The sequence below is a fragment of the Megalopta genalis genome, chromosome 13, assembly GCF_051020955.1.
Source record: "Megalopta genalis isolate 19385.01 chromosome 13, iyMegGena1_principal, whole genome shotgun sequence".
Taxonomy (NCBI): domain Eukaryota; kingdom Metazoa; phylum Arthropoda; class Insecta; order Hymenoptera; family Halictidae; genus Megalopta; species Megalopta genalis.
This window is the reverse complement of record NC_135025.1, coordinates 1,225,783-1,241,203: the sequence shown is the minus strand read 5'-3', so window position 1 is coordinate 1,241,203 and position 15,421 is coordinate 1,225,783. Positions and strand designations below refer to the sequence as shown.

Sequence of the window (15,421 nt, the reverse complement as noted above, 5' to 3'; positions counted from 1 at the left end):
TAAAAAGTGAACTATAAAATAAAATAGCAATTCCATTTATGCGTTTTAAAGTGAAGTCTATTCACTGAATCTCGTACCGTATAATTTAAAAAATCGACGTTTGCAGGATAACATAGAATGTAATAAGCGGACATCGAATAGCTGCACAGTTAAAAATAATTAAAAGACTTACGTAACGCAACGACGCAACTTTAATTAAAAGGCTTGTGAAACGCTTTTTAAAGATACAATAATATATCTTCTAACCAAGCCCCCGTGTAAATTATTTACAGACGTTAATCGAAAAGATCATTAATTCCTTTTTGAAATTGTTTAGCGTCAATTCGTGTAAAAACGTCCATAGAACCAATTGGTAACGCATTCGTGTAACGTTCTAGCGAGGACGCGACTCGCGGTGACAATTTGCAACGTTTACATTTTGTTTTCGGTAACTACAATGTTCATTCAATTCGGGCTCATTGTCAGCGCTGGTTGTTGATTACCTGGGCCGTGGAAACACGTAGCGGGCGGTAAATTGCAGCAGAGATATGCGCTGACCACTCGTGCCCCCACAAAAGCGTGATCCGTCAGACTGTACGAACGCGGATAGAACTCGCCGTCCAAAAAAAGAGTCGCTAATACCATGGTGTCGAAGCACACAGGAGACGCTTTCCGTAGAAACGTTTCGCTATCGTGTTGAACGAACACGCCTGTTTCGACAACATTGTGTGCCCGCACCTTTTTCAATTCCGTCCGTCAGAGATGCGCGAGAAGTCGGAAATGTCGGGACCGGACGGGTTGGGAATTTTTATCGGGATCGGATCGAGTTGGCGAATATTTTGAGATTCGCGATTGAGACAAGATTCTCGAAAATGTTACGATTCTAATAGTAATAGTAATAATAACTGGTTTAACGATCGACGAGAGAACAGTCTCTGTGTTACAATAATCCGACAATGTGTCGCACGAAATAGCATAACGAAAAGAGAAAAAAAAAGCGACACAATAAAGAGGTACAATAGAATAAAAAATAAGTAGCAGAGAAAATTAATAATAACTTGATTGATCGACGGGGCAACCCTTTGTTACAGTGGAAGAATAATAATGTAGCGGTCGCGCAAGGAGGATCAAAATAGAAGAACTCGAAACTAAAAACCCATAAATAACAGGGAAACTTTTTATTTTGCATAAAAATTTACGGTCTAGTTACGACTGTTCAACGTGTTCCGTTTCCTATCATAAATCTGTTACTACAGAAATTATGACTTCGGCGTGGTTATGTTAGGTGCTGGAAGGATTAAAAGTGCGTAAAGAAGAACATCAATCTGGTAAACTATAAAATCGAAGATCCTCCTTGACTTTTACCCACTTTGGAATCGTCGGGTAAAGTAATTGGTTCGAAACTTACCGATTAAGCTCTTCCAAGCTACGCAAGAAATCGATCGCCTCGGACATATTCTGTATTCGTTTGACGGTCTCCACTTGAAACGACTCGTTCCCCGGTTTCAAGCCTTGATATATCTGCTGTAGCCTCAGCAACCCTGCAACAAAGATGACATTTCCTGTCAACGGGTCTTCCTATCACGAATACGAGAATCGATGTCGATGTTCGCGAACGCATTTACGCATTGTGGTTCACTGCGGGATCATTATGTATGTATTATAGAATATACATCTTCTGGAATCTACACACGCGCGATTCTGCTGCCCGGTGGCCGCAACTCATTGGCGGAGTATGTTTAGACTGCGGTTCTCTCAACGAGACTGAAACATTACGCGGTGATTGTAGTGGATTCTTCTCCTAGTTTCAACAATGTGAATTATTCATTACTCAAATCTAGTGTTGCGAACCATTTAACATGCACGCGCGGACAATGCATCGCTCGCGCTAACTGGAATCGTTAATTATCCGAAACGAAAATGTGACAATGAATTTCAAAATATTCAGTCTATTGTTTCGCGATGTTGTATTTAGAATTTCTACCGAGAATAATTTGTGGACTGCATTCTTCTTATAAATACGTACAATCTGCAGTCTGATAATTCGTTAATGGCAAATTATTAATTGCATTAAATAGGAAATGGTTCCGAAAATCGCAGATTATGATCATCGAGTAATGCGGATATATCTATGCATAGATAACACGACTAAGCAGAAAATCTGCTTTTATTAGAAACAGTATTGGAATGTGTAATCTTCTTTGACACATTTTTTACTTTGCTTAGTTTGCTTATATTATCTACTTATTTATTATTTTACATATTCATTTTGCTTATTTATTACTTTTACTTATGTCACTTGTTTTTACTTGTCTTTTACTCTTACGTCATTTCAAAAAATTAAAGTGACCCCGATTTTTTATTGGAAAAAATAACAATATTTTAAAATTAAATATTATCCTGTCAATTTATTAGTTAGCTGAGACCGAAAAAACCTTATGCACCCACGTCATTCATCATTTCGATTTATGTGTATATCGTGTGTGAACAGAGGATTTTTAGTGAAATAATATAATTTTGTAAATTCAATGTTTTGCAACAAAAATTTGGTCTGCCATGGTAATTTCGTTATTTATTTGCGAAGGGTATTTCAATTGATATTTATTTTAGATCCAATTACGTAGCATTGCTATTATGGAAGAAAATCGGAGAAATTTTCTTTTGCTAAAAAAAAAAATAATTGAAGTAAGGGAAAACCAATCAGATAATGAATCGGATTTAGAACTGCATGTAACCATTAGAATTGAATTTTAGAGAAGTGAAGCCCCAGATTTATTTCTAATTCTGAAATTGAAAATGAAGAAGTCTTCTTCGAAATATAGCGTAAAAAATGCTTTCAACGAAATTTCTGATAATAAATCTTTCATTTAAATTGATTTGCAACTATTTTTTTGCAAAAAACTTCGATTCTGTTGTACGGATCAAATTGGCTCGTTTCATTAAAAATAGGTATACATACGATCAACATCCATAAATCTAGTGTCAAAATTATTTCAAAAAATCTTCCCAATCCGCCATAGAAAATCATGTAACATCGACGATCAGCATCCTGCCTCGCAGCTGTCCCCGTCCCTCCTAGCGAGGTAGTCGAACGTCTTTTCAAATTCCGATCAATTCTGCGTCGTTTGTCGTCGCGTACAATGGACACGATATTAAACGTTTCCTTGTTTGTCGACCGAATCGCTCCGACTAGCCGGACAATTGCGAATTCGGGATCGAAGGATTGACGCGGATTCGCAGCCGCGTGTGCGAAAACCTAATGCAAAAGGGTATAAATTGAAAAGTCAGGAATGAAAGGACGGACAGCGGCTGCAGGATCGTGGTGGAAAAAAAAGGAAGGAATAGAAAGGGGCGTTGGGAAAGTCAACAGTGGGGGAGTCGGGTACGTTTGGTGCTGTCGTCATGCTTTTTTGCGGCGCCATGCGTGAAACTGATGGCCGAGTTAACGAGCGGCGCGCACGTGTAAGCCCAGTGGCGCGTCATAAAAGAGCTTGCATTTCAACGAGCGCCGCCACAGCTTTTCGAGAACATCACCCGCGCCGGGGATTTCTTTCTGGCCGTTTCTTGTGGCAACAACGCCGCCGCTTCAACATCCACTCGACCGATCCGGGGAACGTCGTGAACCCTTCGCCCATTATTCCGCCGAGTTTCCGTGCATTACCGTCGGTTTTGTCCGAACGCAGCTGACTGCCGGCGAATGTTCATGATTAGTTTTCTATAGTTTTGCATAACGCGCGCGGTCCGCGCGCAATTTTCCACGCGACGAATACGATGAAGAACCGCGCGACCCCTCGCGCCGCTAATGTCGAGACGCTGAGGATTAGTCGATGAATGGGCTACGATTAGGGTAACGGAGCCTGTTGCTGTGGGGTGACGTATTTCTGTGTCTTCGCTTCGTTGTTACGCATAATTAACTTTACGTTCGTCAAATAAGACGTATGAAATTTTGTTATTCTTTCATTTTGTTTATTTCTTAATAGTTTTATTCTTCTCTTCTTTTTCATATCGCATGGTTTATTCACGCGCCTTCAAAAATATTTTTCCAATATTTGAGAACTATTTAAGTCAAATAAATTGTTTTGGAGCATCTCTATTTGCAAAATTGTACGTTTTACTTGTATTCGTGCTTGAAAAATAAGCACGTTCGAGTTATCGATACATGACTCGAGGAAATTCTCCGAATACTGCAGTTTTCACTGCAGAAACGATTCAATTGAACAATTACTATAGAACAATTCGCGAATATGACAGTTTTTCCCGTTTATTTCGCTCGGCAAAAAAATTCTCTGGATATTGGCTAGAAGTTTCATTCGACTGGTTCCATCGACAAAGAATTCGTGACAGGATTCAGAGTCGAGTTTGACCAAGTGCACTTGAATAGAAGGCCGTGATCCTCAAAAATGGCGCGTACAACGCAGCGACGACGTGTCGCTCGCACCAGGATCACGTGGATACCGGCTTGTTACGACTTCGTACACCAAGTTCCGTGTACTCGGTACACGGATCCTCTTCAGCCCTTCATCCCCGTATCAGGCAGAGAGCATGATCGTGACGAGTTGACTTTGAAGCGTCAACGTTCGTTTGTAAAACAACGCGAGCGCGCATACAGCATGGGAACCGTTTAATCAGTCGAGTGAAACGCTTCTATTCGCGTATGGACAGATCGGTTAAATCGCGTGGATAATAACGTGTCATCTCGAAGACCTATCCCTTCCGCGAGAAATTAATACTGACCACCATACTAGCGGGTGACCAGTGATCGATTTCTCTACCTTAACTCCACTTGGTTTTGTATAACAAACGCCTGGAAACTCTCGATAACTTCTATAAATAGGAAGGAAATACCCGTTTGAAAAAGATACGCGTAGAGAACATTCCACAAAAGTTGCATCGAAATCGGCGACCGTCCCTTCGGTGTGTTCCCTGTAAGCGTGCGGACGCGTTGAATAATTGATCCTTTATAGCCTGGGTTGGAATTGGTTTCACGACGGATCGCTCCGCCGCGTTTTATTTCACGGGCCTCGCGCCGCGTGGATTCGAGCCCTTTAAAGAATTTCATCGGGCCAGCACGGGACTGTTATACCGAAATGCATTATATGTAGATCGCTGGTTAAAATAAAAGGGGGTCGCGGCAACGTTAATTTCGTTCGATCGTGCGGGAATGAGGGCTGGAGTAGTCTGCCGGAGATTCGATTAAAAAGAGGGCTGATCCCATTCTCGAAACTCGGGCTTTTGTAAATATTCGCGCCCGAGAGTAAATCTGCCGAGTTGTTTTGTGGGGACGCGTGTACCGGCGCAATGAATGGGATAGAGATTTATTGAATGTCTGGAACCGCGTTTCGCTGTGCGAAAATTTTCTGTACATTGACCGGAATTTAAATAATATTGATGTAGTGCCGGCGCGTACAGGGGCTCGCGGTTTTTACGGAAATTTTCGAGCGCGATGGGGGTTACAAGCGAATATTGCTCATTAGTAGACCGCAGATTTTACGTGCTCGCGGCGGATATCATTCGGTGGAATTACGAAATGGTAAACGCAAGAAATAAATTTAACGATGCCCCGTTGTTGCATTATTTCCGATCTCTTCAAAATCTTAAGAATGTAAATAAAGTTTTATTTACTCCTCCTGTTGCAATCGAGATAAATAGTTTTTATTTCGCGGTGAGATCCGCGGCCTACTCGTTAAAAATGCGAGATTGTTTCATTGTGGTCACAGTTCGAATAAGCGACGTTATGTCAAGGATCTAACAAATCTGAACTGCTTTTAGCACGTTGGTAGTTTGAGAGCTAATTAAATATTTCACGAATCACTTAGTACTACGTCACGAAATTAAAAAAAATCACGCGAGTGTTCGACAAAATTATTTCTGCAATTTATTGGACAACCGCGTTCAGGTTTCAGCAGTCGGAATTACTGTAAAACTTATTTGCTATAAACTTTAAGTGATTTTAGCAAACTTTCATTTACATATTCATAATGCACGGGTATCGTCATTAATTTATATCGACGGAGTTACTAAATAAAGCGACCCTCCATTAGGGGTCCGGCTTATTTTACCAAGGCATGGTTCTAGTTATGAAAACTATAAGTACACGTATTTTAATTATTCACGCGAAACTGTGAAACAAAATTTAAATCAGCCTTGCACATTAACATCATTGTTTAAAAATGTGTCAAGGCTAAAAGTAAGATTTCTATAGTGCAATTACTAAATTTCATAATTTTACTTTAAACAATGAAAGCGAATATTCACGACGAGTATACTCGTCGATAAATAAAAATATGCCATCCGTTCGTGACGAGTATACTCGACGTAACTCGCCGAAAGGCCAAGTTCGAGGATCATTTTTTTCACGGACTATATTTCTGTCGTGTGCATAAATCTGTAGAGCGAATCGGACATGATTCATGCGGGAACCTCGACAAGAATTCTGCGGACGCTGGCGGTGGTCGGTGTGTGTCGTGAAACTCAGGATTGATCGTTCCAATGATTACGAGCCGGCTAATTAGCGACGCGTTGTCAGGGTGGCCGTCAACGCGGGACATAGAAAGTCGAGCGACGTCAAATGTTCACAGGCTTTATTGACATCGGTGACTAAACCGGCGAGATCACACGGCAACGCCTCTTGCCCGGAAATGTCGATATAATGTCACGGGTCCCGTTCTATCCGCCTTTGGGAACAAGTACACCTTACACAGAATTTAACCTTTCGTTAACTCTCAGGGCAGTTTGAGAGACAAAAGAATTTGTTCCATTATCACTTGAGCCACGCAACATTCCGTAAAATACGAGCTCCACGTTTTTACGCGAAATCGAGCACGAAAACGCGTGCTATTGTCGAGATACGTCACCTAAGATCTGCCTACCAACGATGCGGACTGAATAATATACTATAGTCTAATAGACTATAGTCTATAGTCTAATACTTACTTTGTACTTCCACTGTATTAACATCATTGATAGAAGAAATAAATTTGTATCCAAAACGTGTTTTTCAAGAATCGATCAGAACAGTTTTTATTCTGCATAACGATCCACATCGTAATACCTTTTCAAGATCGTACATTTTGTGTATCAATATATACAACAATCTATCTAAGACTATTCCATTAAAAAAGCTATTAAGACAGAAGAATGGAAATCGAACAGAATACGAGCAATAAGTTTTTCTTTACCTTCGCTACGCATCAAGAACATTTTGGACTTTACTCCTACAACCACCAAAGGATCCAAGTCTTAAAGCTGTCCTAACAAAGTATAACGCAGAAGATGTTACTGCACTGTGAGTGCAACATGCATTCGACGAATGGGTCGGCCACCGTGCATTAAAGACAGAAGCCATCCGAACCAGCAGTCTCTCTGCCAACTGGTTCCTTTCATTTTTCTAATTTCCTATAAGCGTTCAGGAGCTCCGTGGAATTTAAACTCCTCCGGACCAGCCAACAAATTTACCGCTAAGAAATTAAACTCGCCATTAATTGGCCAAGTGTTTTCTCTCGTCGGGCGAATCCGCTCCGTCTCGACGTCGTCGCTCCTAGTCGCCTCTGATATAAGTAAGTTCTCCTCGGTTCGTTCTAATTCTATTTTTGCCCAATTATTAGAGGACGCTGCCGGAAGCATATTACGTTAAAAGGAGACATTCGTCGGGCGCACGTGTTCCTCAGAACCTGCTGCGACGCAATAATAGACAAATTAGCTGAAGGAAGTATCTGCTGCGGAATTTCATTTCGTGGCAGCCTTTGAAATCCAGCGGCGCTTCTAGTTTGAAAATACTTGCTGGATCGAATACACATTCTCTTCTTCCACCTTCCTCTCTCTTTCTCTCTCTCTCTCTCTCTCTCTCTTTATTTTTGTCTATCCATTTGCCACTCTCTCCCTCTCTCTCTCTCTCTCTCTCTCTCTCTCTCTGTATTTATTGGGTGTGTGGAACGTTTGTGAGGCCATCATCGATTGGTTGCGTCGGGTCATGTCTGAACATATAATTGATAAAACGAAATGACTTGTGTACATATACCGACAGATGAAATTTCAACCAGTTTACGAAAATAAAGTACATTTTAGACATTCGATGTTATTTCATTACCACAAAAACGAAAATACCATACACACAAGAAATGAGATACAGTAATTTCCATTAATATTCGGTCACTTTTTAAAACGCAATAACTTTCTTAAAACTGGAATAAACGATTTGAATTTTTTTTTAGATGATAGAGGGACTAGTATACTAGACAATGACTAAACCACTTTGCTACAATTTTGTTATTACTTGGAATGACAAAATAAAATAAAATCTTTCTTGATTCTTGATTCTTATTCAATATATAGTATTATCTTTTCAACCTACTTTCTCTCGAAAACGGAGCTGTAAGTGAAAAAATGTTGTTCTTTCTTTTCAACTTATTTTTTTAAACATAGAATCAGCTCATATCCGGTTGTTACGTCGGTTACATGACACCCTGTATGTCGGTATATAAAAATGTCGTGTTTGAATTTTTCTGAAAAATCGCCACAAACTTTCCGGACAGACCCACGCTATCTATCCACGTCTCAGTTTCTGTTCATCCATCTGTTTCTATTTCTTGGTCGTTCGCTTTTCCGAGCGGAGTTATTTCTCTAAAGCGAAGTTACCCCTTTGCTGCGCCTTCTGTAGCCGATTCCGACGTTGTTTCTTCGAACAGTCGTTGGATTGCAATTACTAGATTGATATGATGAAAACGAGCATCTCGAGCAGCGGCCCCGAGGCGCTGATCAACGGCAGCTTACAAGCCAGCATCTGGAAAATCGCTCGGGGATCCAAATCGAATATTTAACCCTTTCGCTACGGAGCGCTTGCGTGAAAATGCGATCGCTGTGAACGGAACGTATTATCGAGTAGTTGGCACCGAAGTACGGAATGTATTTCTGCTTCCAAGTTTTCCGTAGTCCAAATATATTCAGATTTTTGTGATCTTGAGCACGTTACTGTTTGTCTTGCAATGGCAAACGCTTTCAGTATCGGTATTGTCACTTTCAGTATGTTCACTATCACTCGTGAAAAATATTCTCCTAAATTCTCTTTTCCCCATGATTCGATAATGGGTCTAAAAAAATTAAATACTTAAAAACTCAACGTATCATCGCAAAGACAGAAATTGAGTATTTACCCGTGAATGATTAAAATTAAGCCAACAAAATTATTTTAGAATTATAAATTCGTGTAAACCTTTTAATCGCTGCTATTATAAATTGCTGGTATATACCCGCCGCTGGCAATGTTCTAAAGAAAGCTGAAACTGTGTATCGTTGGAATAAAACACAACATCGTCTCGTCGATAGTGTTATATTTCATGATAGTCAATTGTTTAAGGCAGATACTCGATTAACAAAAGTATCTCGTGTAAAGTATGAGCTAAAAGTATATATGGTATGAACGTGTATATACGCTTGCTGTATGTCATTAATTATTGCCATCGATGAAAGTGCTTCGTCTTGCAGACGCTCAGAGTAGTTGACACAATATTTGTCGTAAACAGACGAAATTAATTGAAAATCTCTCGAAAATAATACATCGCTTTTGTCGCCAGCGGCGTCGCACGCTCCTCTTTTGCGACTGGGAGGTCCGCCGTCGTGTCGGTTCGTTTTTATTTTGATCGTTGACGAGACAATCGCGTGTAACAAGTACAGCGAGCACTCTCGGCTGTGTGAATTCAGCGATCAACGATCCAGGTGGATGGCGCCGGGGATCATATATGGCACGTCAGTTCCGGTATGCGAACAATCCTGTCTGCCGCCTCATACGGTAGGCCTGCGGTTTCTCGTGGCGTGTACTTTGAGACGGAAATGCCATCGCGACTGCCGGAAACTACCATCGAAATAGACGACGGTGCCGAGCAGCCCGTGATAGTCCCTGCCATCGACTGCCGTCTGATTCTATCTGCGGTAAGCCTTGTTGATACGGCTTAAAGGGGAAGACATCTTGTCTAGTCAGACAGCGCTCGATCGTAAAAGTGGCCGCAGGGAGATCTAAACACCTAACTATCACCGGTCTCGGTATTCTCTCTATAGAGTGACCTCTATCCAGCGAATGAAGACTTAAGCTGTAGGTTTGTTAAAATGATCGTTCGCGTATCGTTATTTAATACCCTAAACGATATTATCGAAAACGAGCTGTTTTACTATCAAGATTATACGTAATATATTATATATAAATAATGAAGGAAATATAAAATTGATAGCAAACATAAATTTAAGGTATTCAAAAAGTCAGTTAAAAAATATTCCCCTTGATTCTATATAATTTTTCTATGAAATCGAAGTTATATTCTGTACTTTGTTTACGATCATTTATTCTACTTATAACTATTCGTACAACTTCATAAAGTTCCGTACAAAAATTCGATTACGATTATTTTTGAGACATTCGATGAAATTTGTAAATGATATTCAATAATAGTGTAAACATCGCTGAAATTTTGACGTGCAGCAATAAGAATTAAATAATGAAATAGTATTTTTGCATTTTTATAACATTTAGAAGATTTAACTTCCATCGCTGGCTTCCACGCGATTTTATTTTTTAACTCTGTTATTTCTCGTATATATATGTAGCACGATATTTACATTTCCAGTACAGAAAACACGTGGTCCATGTACGTTACACAAAATATTCTGCATTTGTGTATTGAACTGAAAACTAGGTCCAGTATGGAAATTGACATTGTTATTGTTACGTGGAACAGTCAACAACAATCATTCTACCCAATCTCGAGAGAAGTATAAAAACTCTTGTACATCATATTTGTAGGAAATTGCTTGTAATAATTGAAATTTAATACAAATCATTTCCAATTTTGGTACACGTTATAAATCGATGGTTGAAAATTATTTTCCACAATGATATATAAAATTTGCAATCTATTCTGTCTATATTAAAATTATTTGCCGACAACGAAATTTCTAATTAATTACCGACGAAGTGACCTTTCCACGTGTAATTGTTGCGACCAGTTTTTAATCTACGAAATTGTTATATGTATACTTAACCAATTGAACCAATGCATAGAGGACCATTTTGTCCAGTTAATCATACTTTTGAATATTTATACTGCACAATATATTGATGTTCAACGTAGGGTGAACCTATTTTACTATTAGGGCTTCATTGATCGTCAAATTTGCTCTTTCGATGCCCCGACCTCGTAAACTTTCCATTAATTATTGGTTTTCGCCGTTATTTCTGTTCCGTTGTTAATAATAGGCACTCGAAAACTTTGGCAACCCGTACTTTCGACGGCGGAACTCGATTTTCTGCTTAGTCTCTGTTGTGTGTTTATCAACTACAGAACGTAGGAAATTTTAATCGTCTAGTGTGTGTCTGGTTTAATAAAATTCTCCAGGTAGCGCTAAGCCCGGCTTGTATCGCTTTTAGTTCGTGTAAATGCACTAATATTGTTCTCGAGTAAATGTATCTGAAGTGTTCGCGTGAATCGCAATCGCTCTGGATTCTAAGTAGGCAATCGGTCTTCATGCTCATTGTTTTCAAAATGATGCAGAGCCTATTATTTCCTATTTATTATTTCCTATTATTTCCTGCAGAGCCTATTATTTCCTATTATTTTTAAGACTCGCGTATCTTCAATTGTAGCTAGTTGTGTACATAACCTAACATTTTGGAGCTATTGTCACTCTTCGAATATGAACGGTGACCGTTAAGAAAGATGTATGTCCATATATTTTTCAATTCTGTATTAGGTATAAGTTTCATCAAAATAGAAACAGTCACGTGATTCATGTGTTGTTGGTTACGTTAGTCATAATTATTCAGTCATATATCACGAACAAACAGAACGATGAAAAGTTTATGAATTTTAAATTTCAGTTTCAGATTCCTTAATTAAACTGTGGTATGTACTCTCTTATCCGAAGGTTTAATTTTATAATGTCCTGCTACACAAAAATATTATCTAAAAATTTCATTGAAGATCTTTATTAGGTAATTATGTACGTATATAATAGAATAATTAGCTACCAGAACGTTTCTCCGGCACATCGTTTCTCCGGCAAATGCGAACAGAACGTTGCGTAAATATGTTTTCCTTTACTTTCAATATGTTGTTTAGCAAAATAAATCGTTTGCCACTTATTGCATTGATTCTTTTTACGACAGTGCTAATTTGACACACGAGAGACAGATTAAGTCGAAGAAACGAGCGTGGAGCGAGGGTTAAAATCTTCGGATGTTGCCGACACCCGGAAAAATGCAATAATTGCACGAAAATCCGCGGCGTCGTCGTTAGCGTGGTCGTTACAAAACAAAAGACGCCGGCTTGTATTAAAAGCAGCCGAAGCTGGTGCGCGGCGGTCTCGCGCGTTCTGTTACACTTTGAAACTCGTCGGCGAGGGATCCAGGACTCATCCTGACCGGAATGAAAACAATGAAGAACATCCAATCTGCTTTGAAAGTTTCAAGAAAGCGCGTCCGATGTCTTTTTACCGGCGTATCCGCCGTTGGCTCGCTCGAAAACCGGTCACGGCAGGATGAGGGCAAGAAAGCGTGGGCGGTTAAACAAAGATTTGTAACAAAAAATCCTGAGGATCTCTCGCGGCCCGTTGTTTCTCGTCTAATATTCCGGCCTTAAGACGCCGTTGACGCGGAGTTCGTCCCGGGATTACGAAGAGTGGTAGTCGCAGCCGATTGCCCGGAGGACGATTACGAGCCGAGACGCGCTAATCAGCCTTCTCCTGTGTTATTCCCAGCTCATCCCGGATCTTCGAGGCGTTTTCGGGGACACGGGATTCGCTCGAAGCCCGCGGCCGACGCCGACGCCGACGCCAACGCCGGCATGTGACACAGCTGCTTAATACGAAGTTCCAAATTATCGCCGCCATAGTTAACTGACGGCATTAATTCACTGAACAGCGTCGTCGTTAGTGCGTAATGTCGATTATCGACACTGTTACTAATGCCATTATTGGCCTCTTACCTCTACGAGCATCCTCCGAGGACACGCTCTCGCTGAATCGCGACCATGCCCGATTCGGCCCCGCGACAACCTCGTCAAACCCATTGACAGTGTAATCGATAGCCTGTGGTACGCATTAAACAGGTAATTTAATGTATCATGGTAGATCCGTGACGCGACCGAGATCCCTGGACCGCAGGACCCTATGAGAATAAAGAAGCAAAATAACTTTTTTGTGTGTGTTTTTCTATTCCCCTTTGACCCGTATCGAACCTTTTTCGGGGCATGTTGACTCTCGTGTGAAAAATTTAACTGGCAATATCGACCAATGCGTATTCTCTTGTATTATCGATCAAATCGTGCACCTGTATAAATGAATCCGCTGCCGGTACGATGTCCAAAAAGACAATCGTATTTGAAAAACGGTGCACATTTATATTCATGCGAGGCATCGAACAATTTGCCAAGTTGTTAATTCGTTCTCGAGGAAATCGAGTTTCAGATTTGTCCTGGAACATTTTGTCCGTTGGCGTTGCACACGCTTAATTAGTTTCAACATATGCGCACTTCGTTTCATTTCGCTGATGACTGCTCCAATTGCGTGCGCTCTATTCAACATTATTTCTTCGTTATCGCACATCCAGCGGCGCGTGCGACGCGCAGCAATTAATGGCGATCCATTGGATTTATCAAAAATCGGCATTCCTAGTTTCCCGAAACGGGCGCCGTTTGAAAATCTGATGACAAAATTATTACTCGCCGGTCGACAAGAAACGCTCCACCAGTGTTCCGCGCGGCAACGTGAAACGAAAAACCTTTCGTATGTTTTCCCTCCGGTGAAGCGGGATTAGACAGGCCATCCTTGAAAACCGGTAGTTTTTCAGCGAGGGCGGAAACGCGAGTTACGTAATGAAAATACGTTTCGCAGCGGAGCCAACCGGGGACGTATAAATTTAATCCCTCGCAGCACGCCACCCGCTTAAGACAATGTTCTCTGCTTTTCCCGCGTTAATTTTCTGCGTTCTATTTACCAAGGTAGCCCGGCGGATCCTTCTCCAAAGCGTGCTACGTTATCGTAAAAATTTTCCACGTATCGTTTCATCCACGGAATCTATGGAATCGTCGAGGAACTTTTCCGATACGATTTGTTAGAAATTAGAAAGAAAAGTATTGCGAGGACTTAACCTTTTAGTTTCCTTGTACAATAATTAAAAATCTAATAATTAATTAAATCTAATAATTGAAAATCTTTGTTTTGTGCCAAATACTCTATTCTTATCGTTTAATGCATGTATTCTTGTACTTTTCAACCGAATAAATACGAAGATTCAGCATCTTATTTAAAACGTCGCTTACCATTTCATGACGATCGTATCGTCGACAGGTCATTTACGAAAATCCTCCGCGCGCAAATGGGTTTATGCCAACGCGCACAGATCATAGTCACCAACAAATCCTAAATACGCTTATGGAAAAACTGCAGCAATCCGCTGGCGATCCGGAAATCCGAATTCCCGCGGACAGATAATGGAATCGCTGCCGGTCAGTTGAAATCTCAAGCGTTCAGTAATTTTCGTCTGCCGGTCCATCCCCTCGGCCGCAATACATACACTCATAATTAATCTCCTTGTTATCCTGCCGAAATCGCCAGCGACGCAATGAACCGAGCAACAGTCCAGTCGTTCGCGTGTTCGAAATCGAAAGCCGGCCGCTTTTCAATCGAAAGCAGCGATCTAGGACAAGGGAGAGGGGTGGCCCGGCGGAATAGCGTGCCATGACGCGATCGCATTCGCATGGCGTTTAGCTCCGGTTCTCACGGTTATTTCCGGTTTCACGGTTCGCCCCGGGTTTTCAGGATTCGGCCGGCGAGCGATATCGGACGGCTTTTTGAGCTTAGAGCCGTGGACCGCGCTAAAATTCGTGGCACGCACGATCGGCCAAGAGTCCTCGGACACGGACACGAACGCGGACGCGTCGCCGCCCCCGCGGCGAATATCGGTAATCAGTTTCCCTTTCCCATCCTCCCATCGGTGTGCTTTAACGTGCGAACAATGGCTATTTAGGTGAATGGGAGGTTCGAATTACGCGGACCGTAATTAGGGCCGTTGAAAGCCGGCCTGTAATCACAATGTATATGGGGCCGGTTACGTGGCGCGCAACGGTTTTAGCGGAAAAATGCCGGTGTACCCCGCGGGCTTGGTCTTTGTGGCGAATACTGTATCCGCTCGATAACTACCTGTGCTGCCGGCTAATATGCGGACGCGTCTCCAGGAAACGGATACTTATCGAACAAACTGGTGACACCCGCACATTCTACAGGGTGTCCCGAAAATGTCTCGCAATCCGGAAATGGGAGGTTCCTGAGGTCATTCGAAGCGACTTTTCCCTTTGCGAAAATTTTCTCCGAGGCTTCGTTTACGAGTTATTAACGAAAAACACTGACCAATGAGAGGCGAGCTCGGCTGGCGCGCGGCGGCCAGGCCAACGAGCGCACG

General features: G+C 41.4%; 1 protein-coding gene across 2 annotated transcripts in view; it reads right to left on the bottom strand.

Moving 5' to 3' along the window:
- GluRIB (Glutamate receptor IB) overlaps positions 1-15,421 on the bottom strand; it is a 321,268-nt gene that overhangs the window by 34,121 nt on the left and 271,726 nt on the right. For both annotated transcript variants that reach the window (XM_033484183.2, XM_033484182.2), the window contains exon 5: positions 1,388-1,520. In XM_033484183.2, the coding sequence (XP_033340074.1) occupies positions 1,388-1,520 (133 nt within the window). The remainder of the gene's footprint in view (positions 1-1,387; positions 1,521-15,421) is intronic.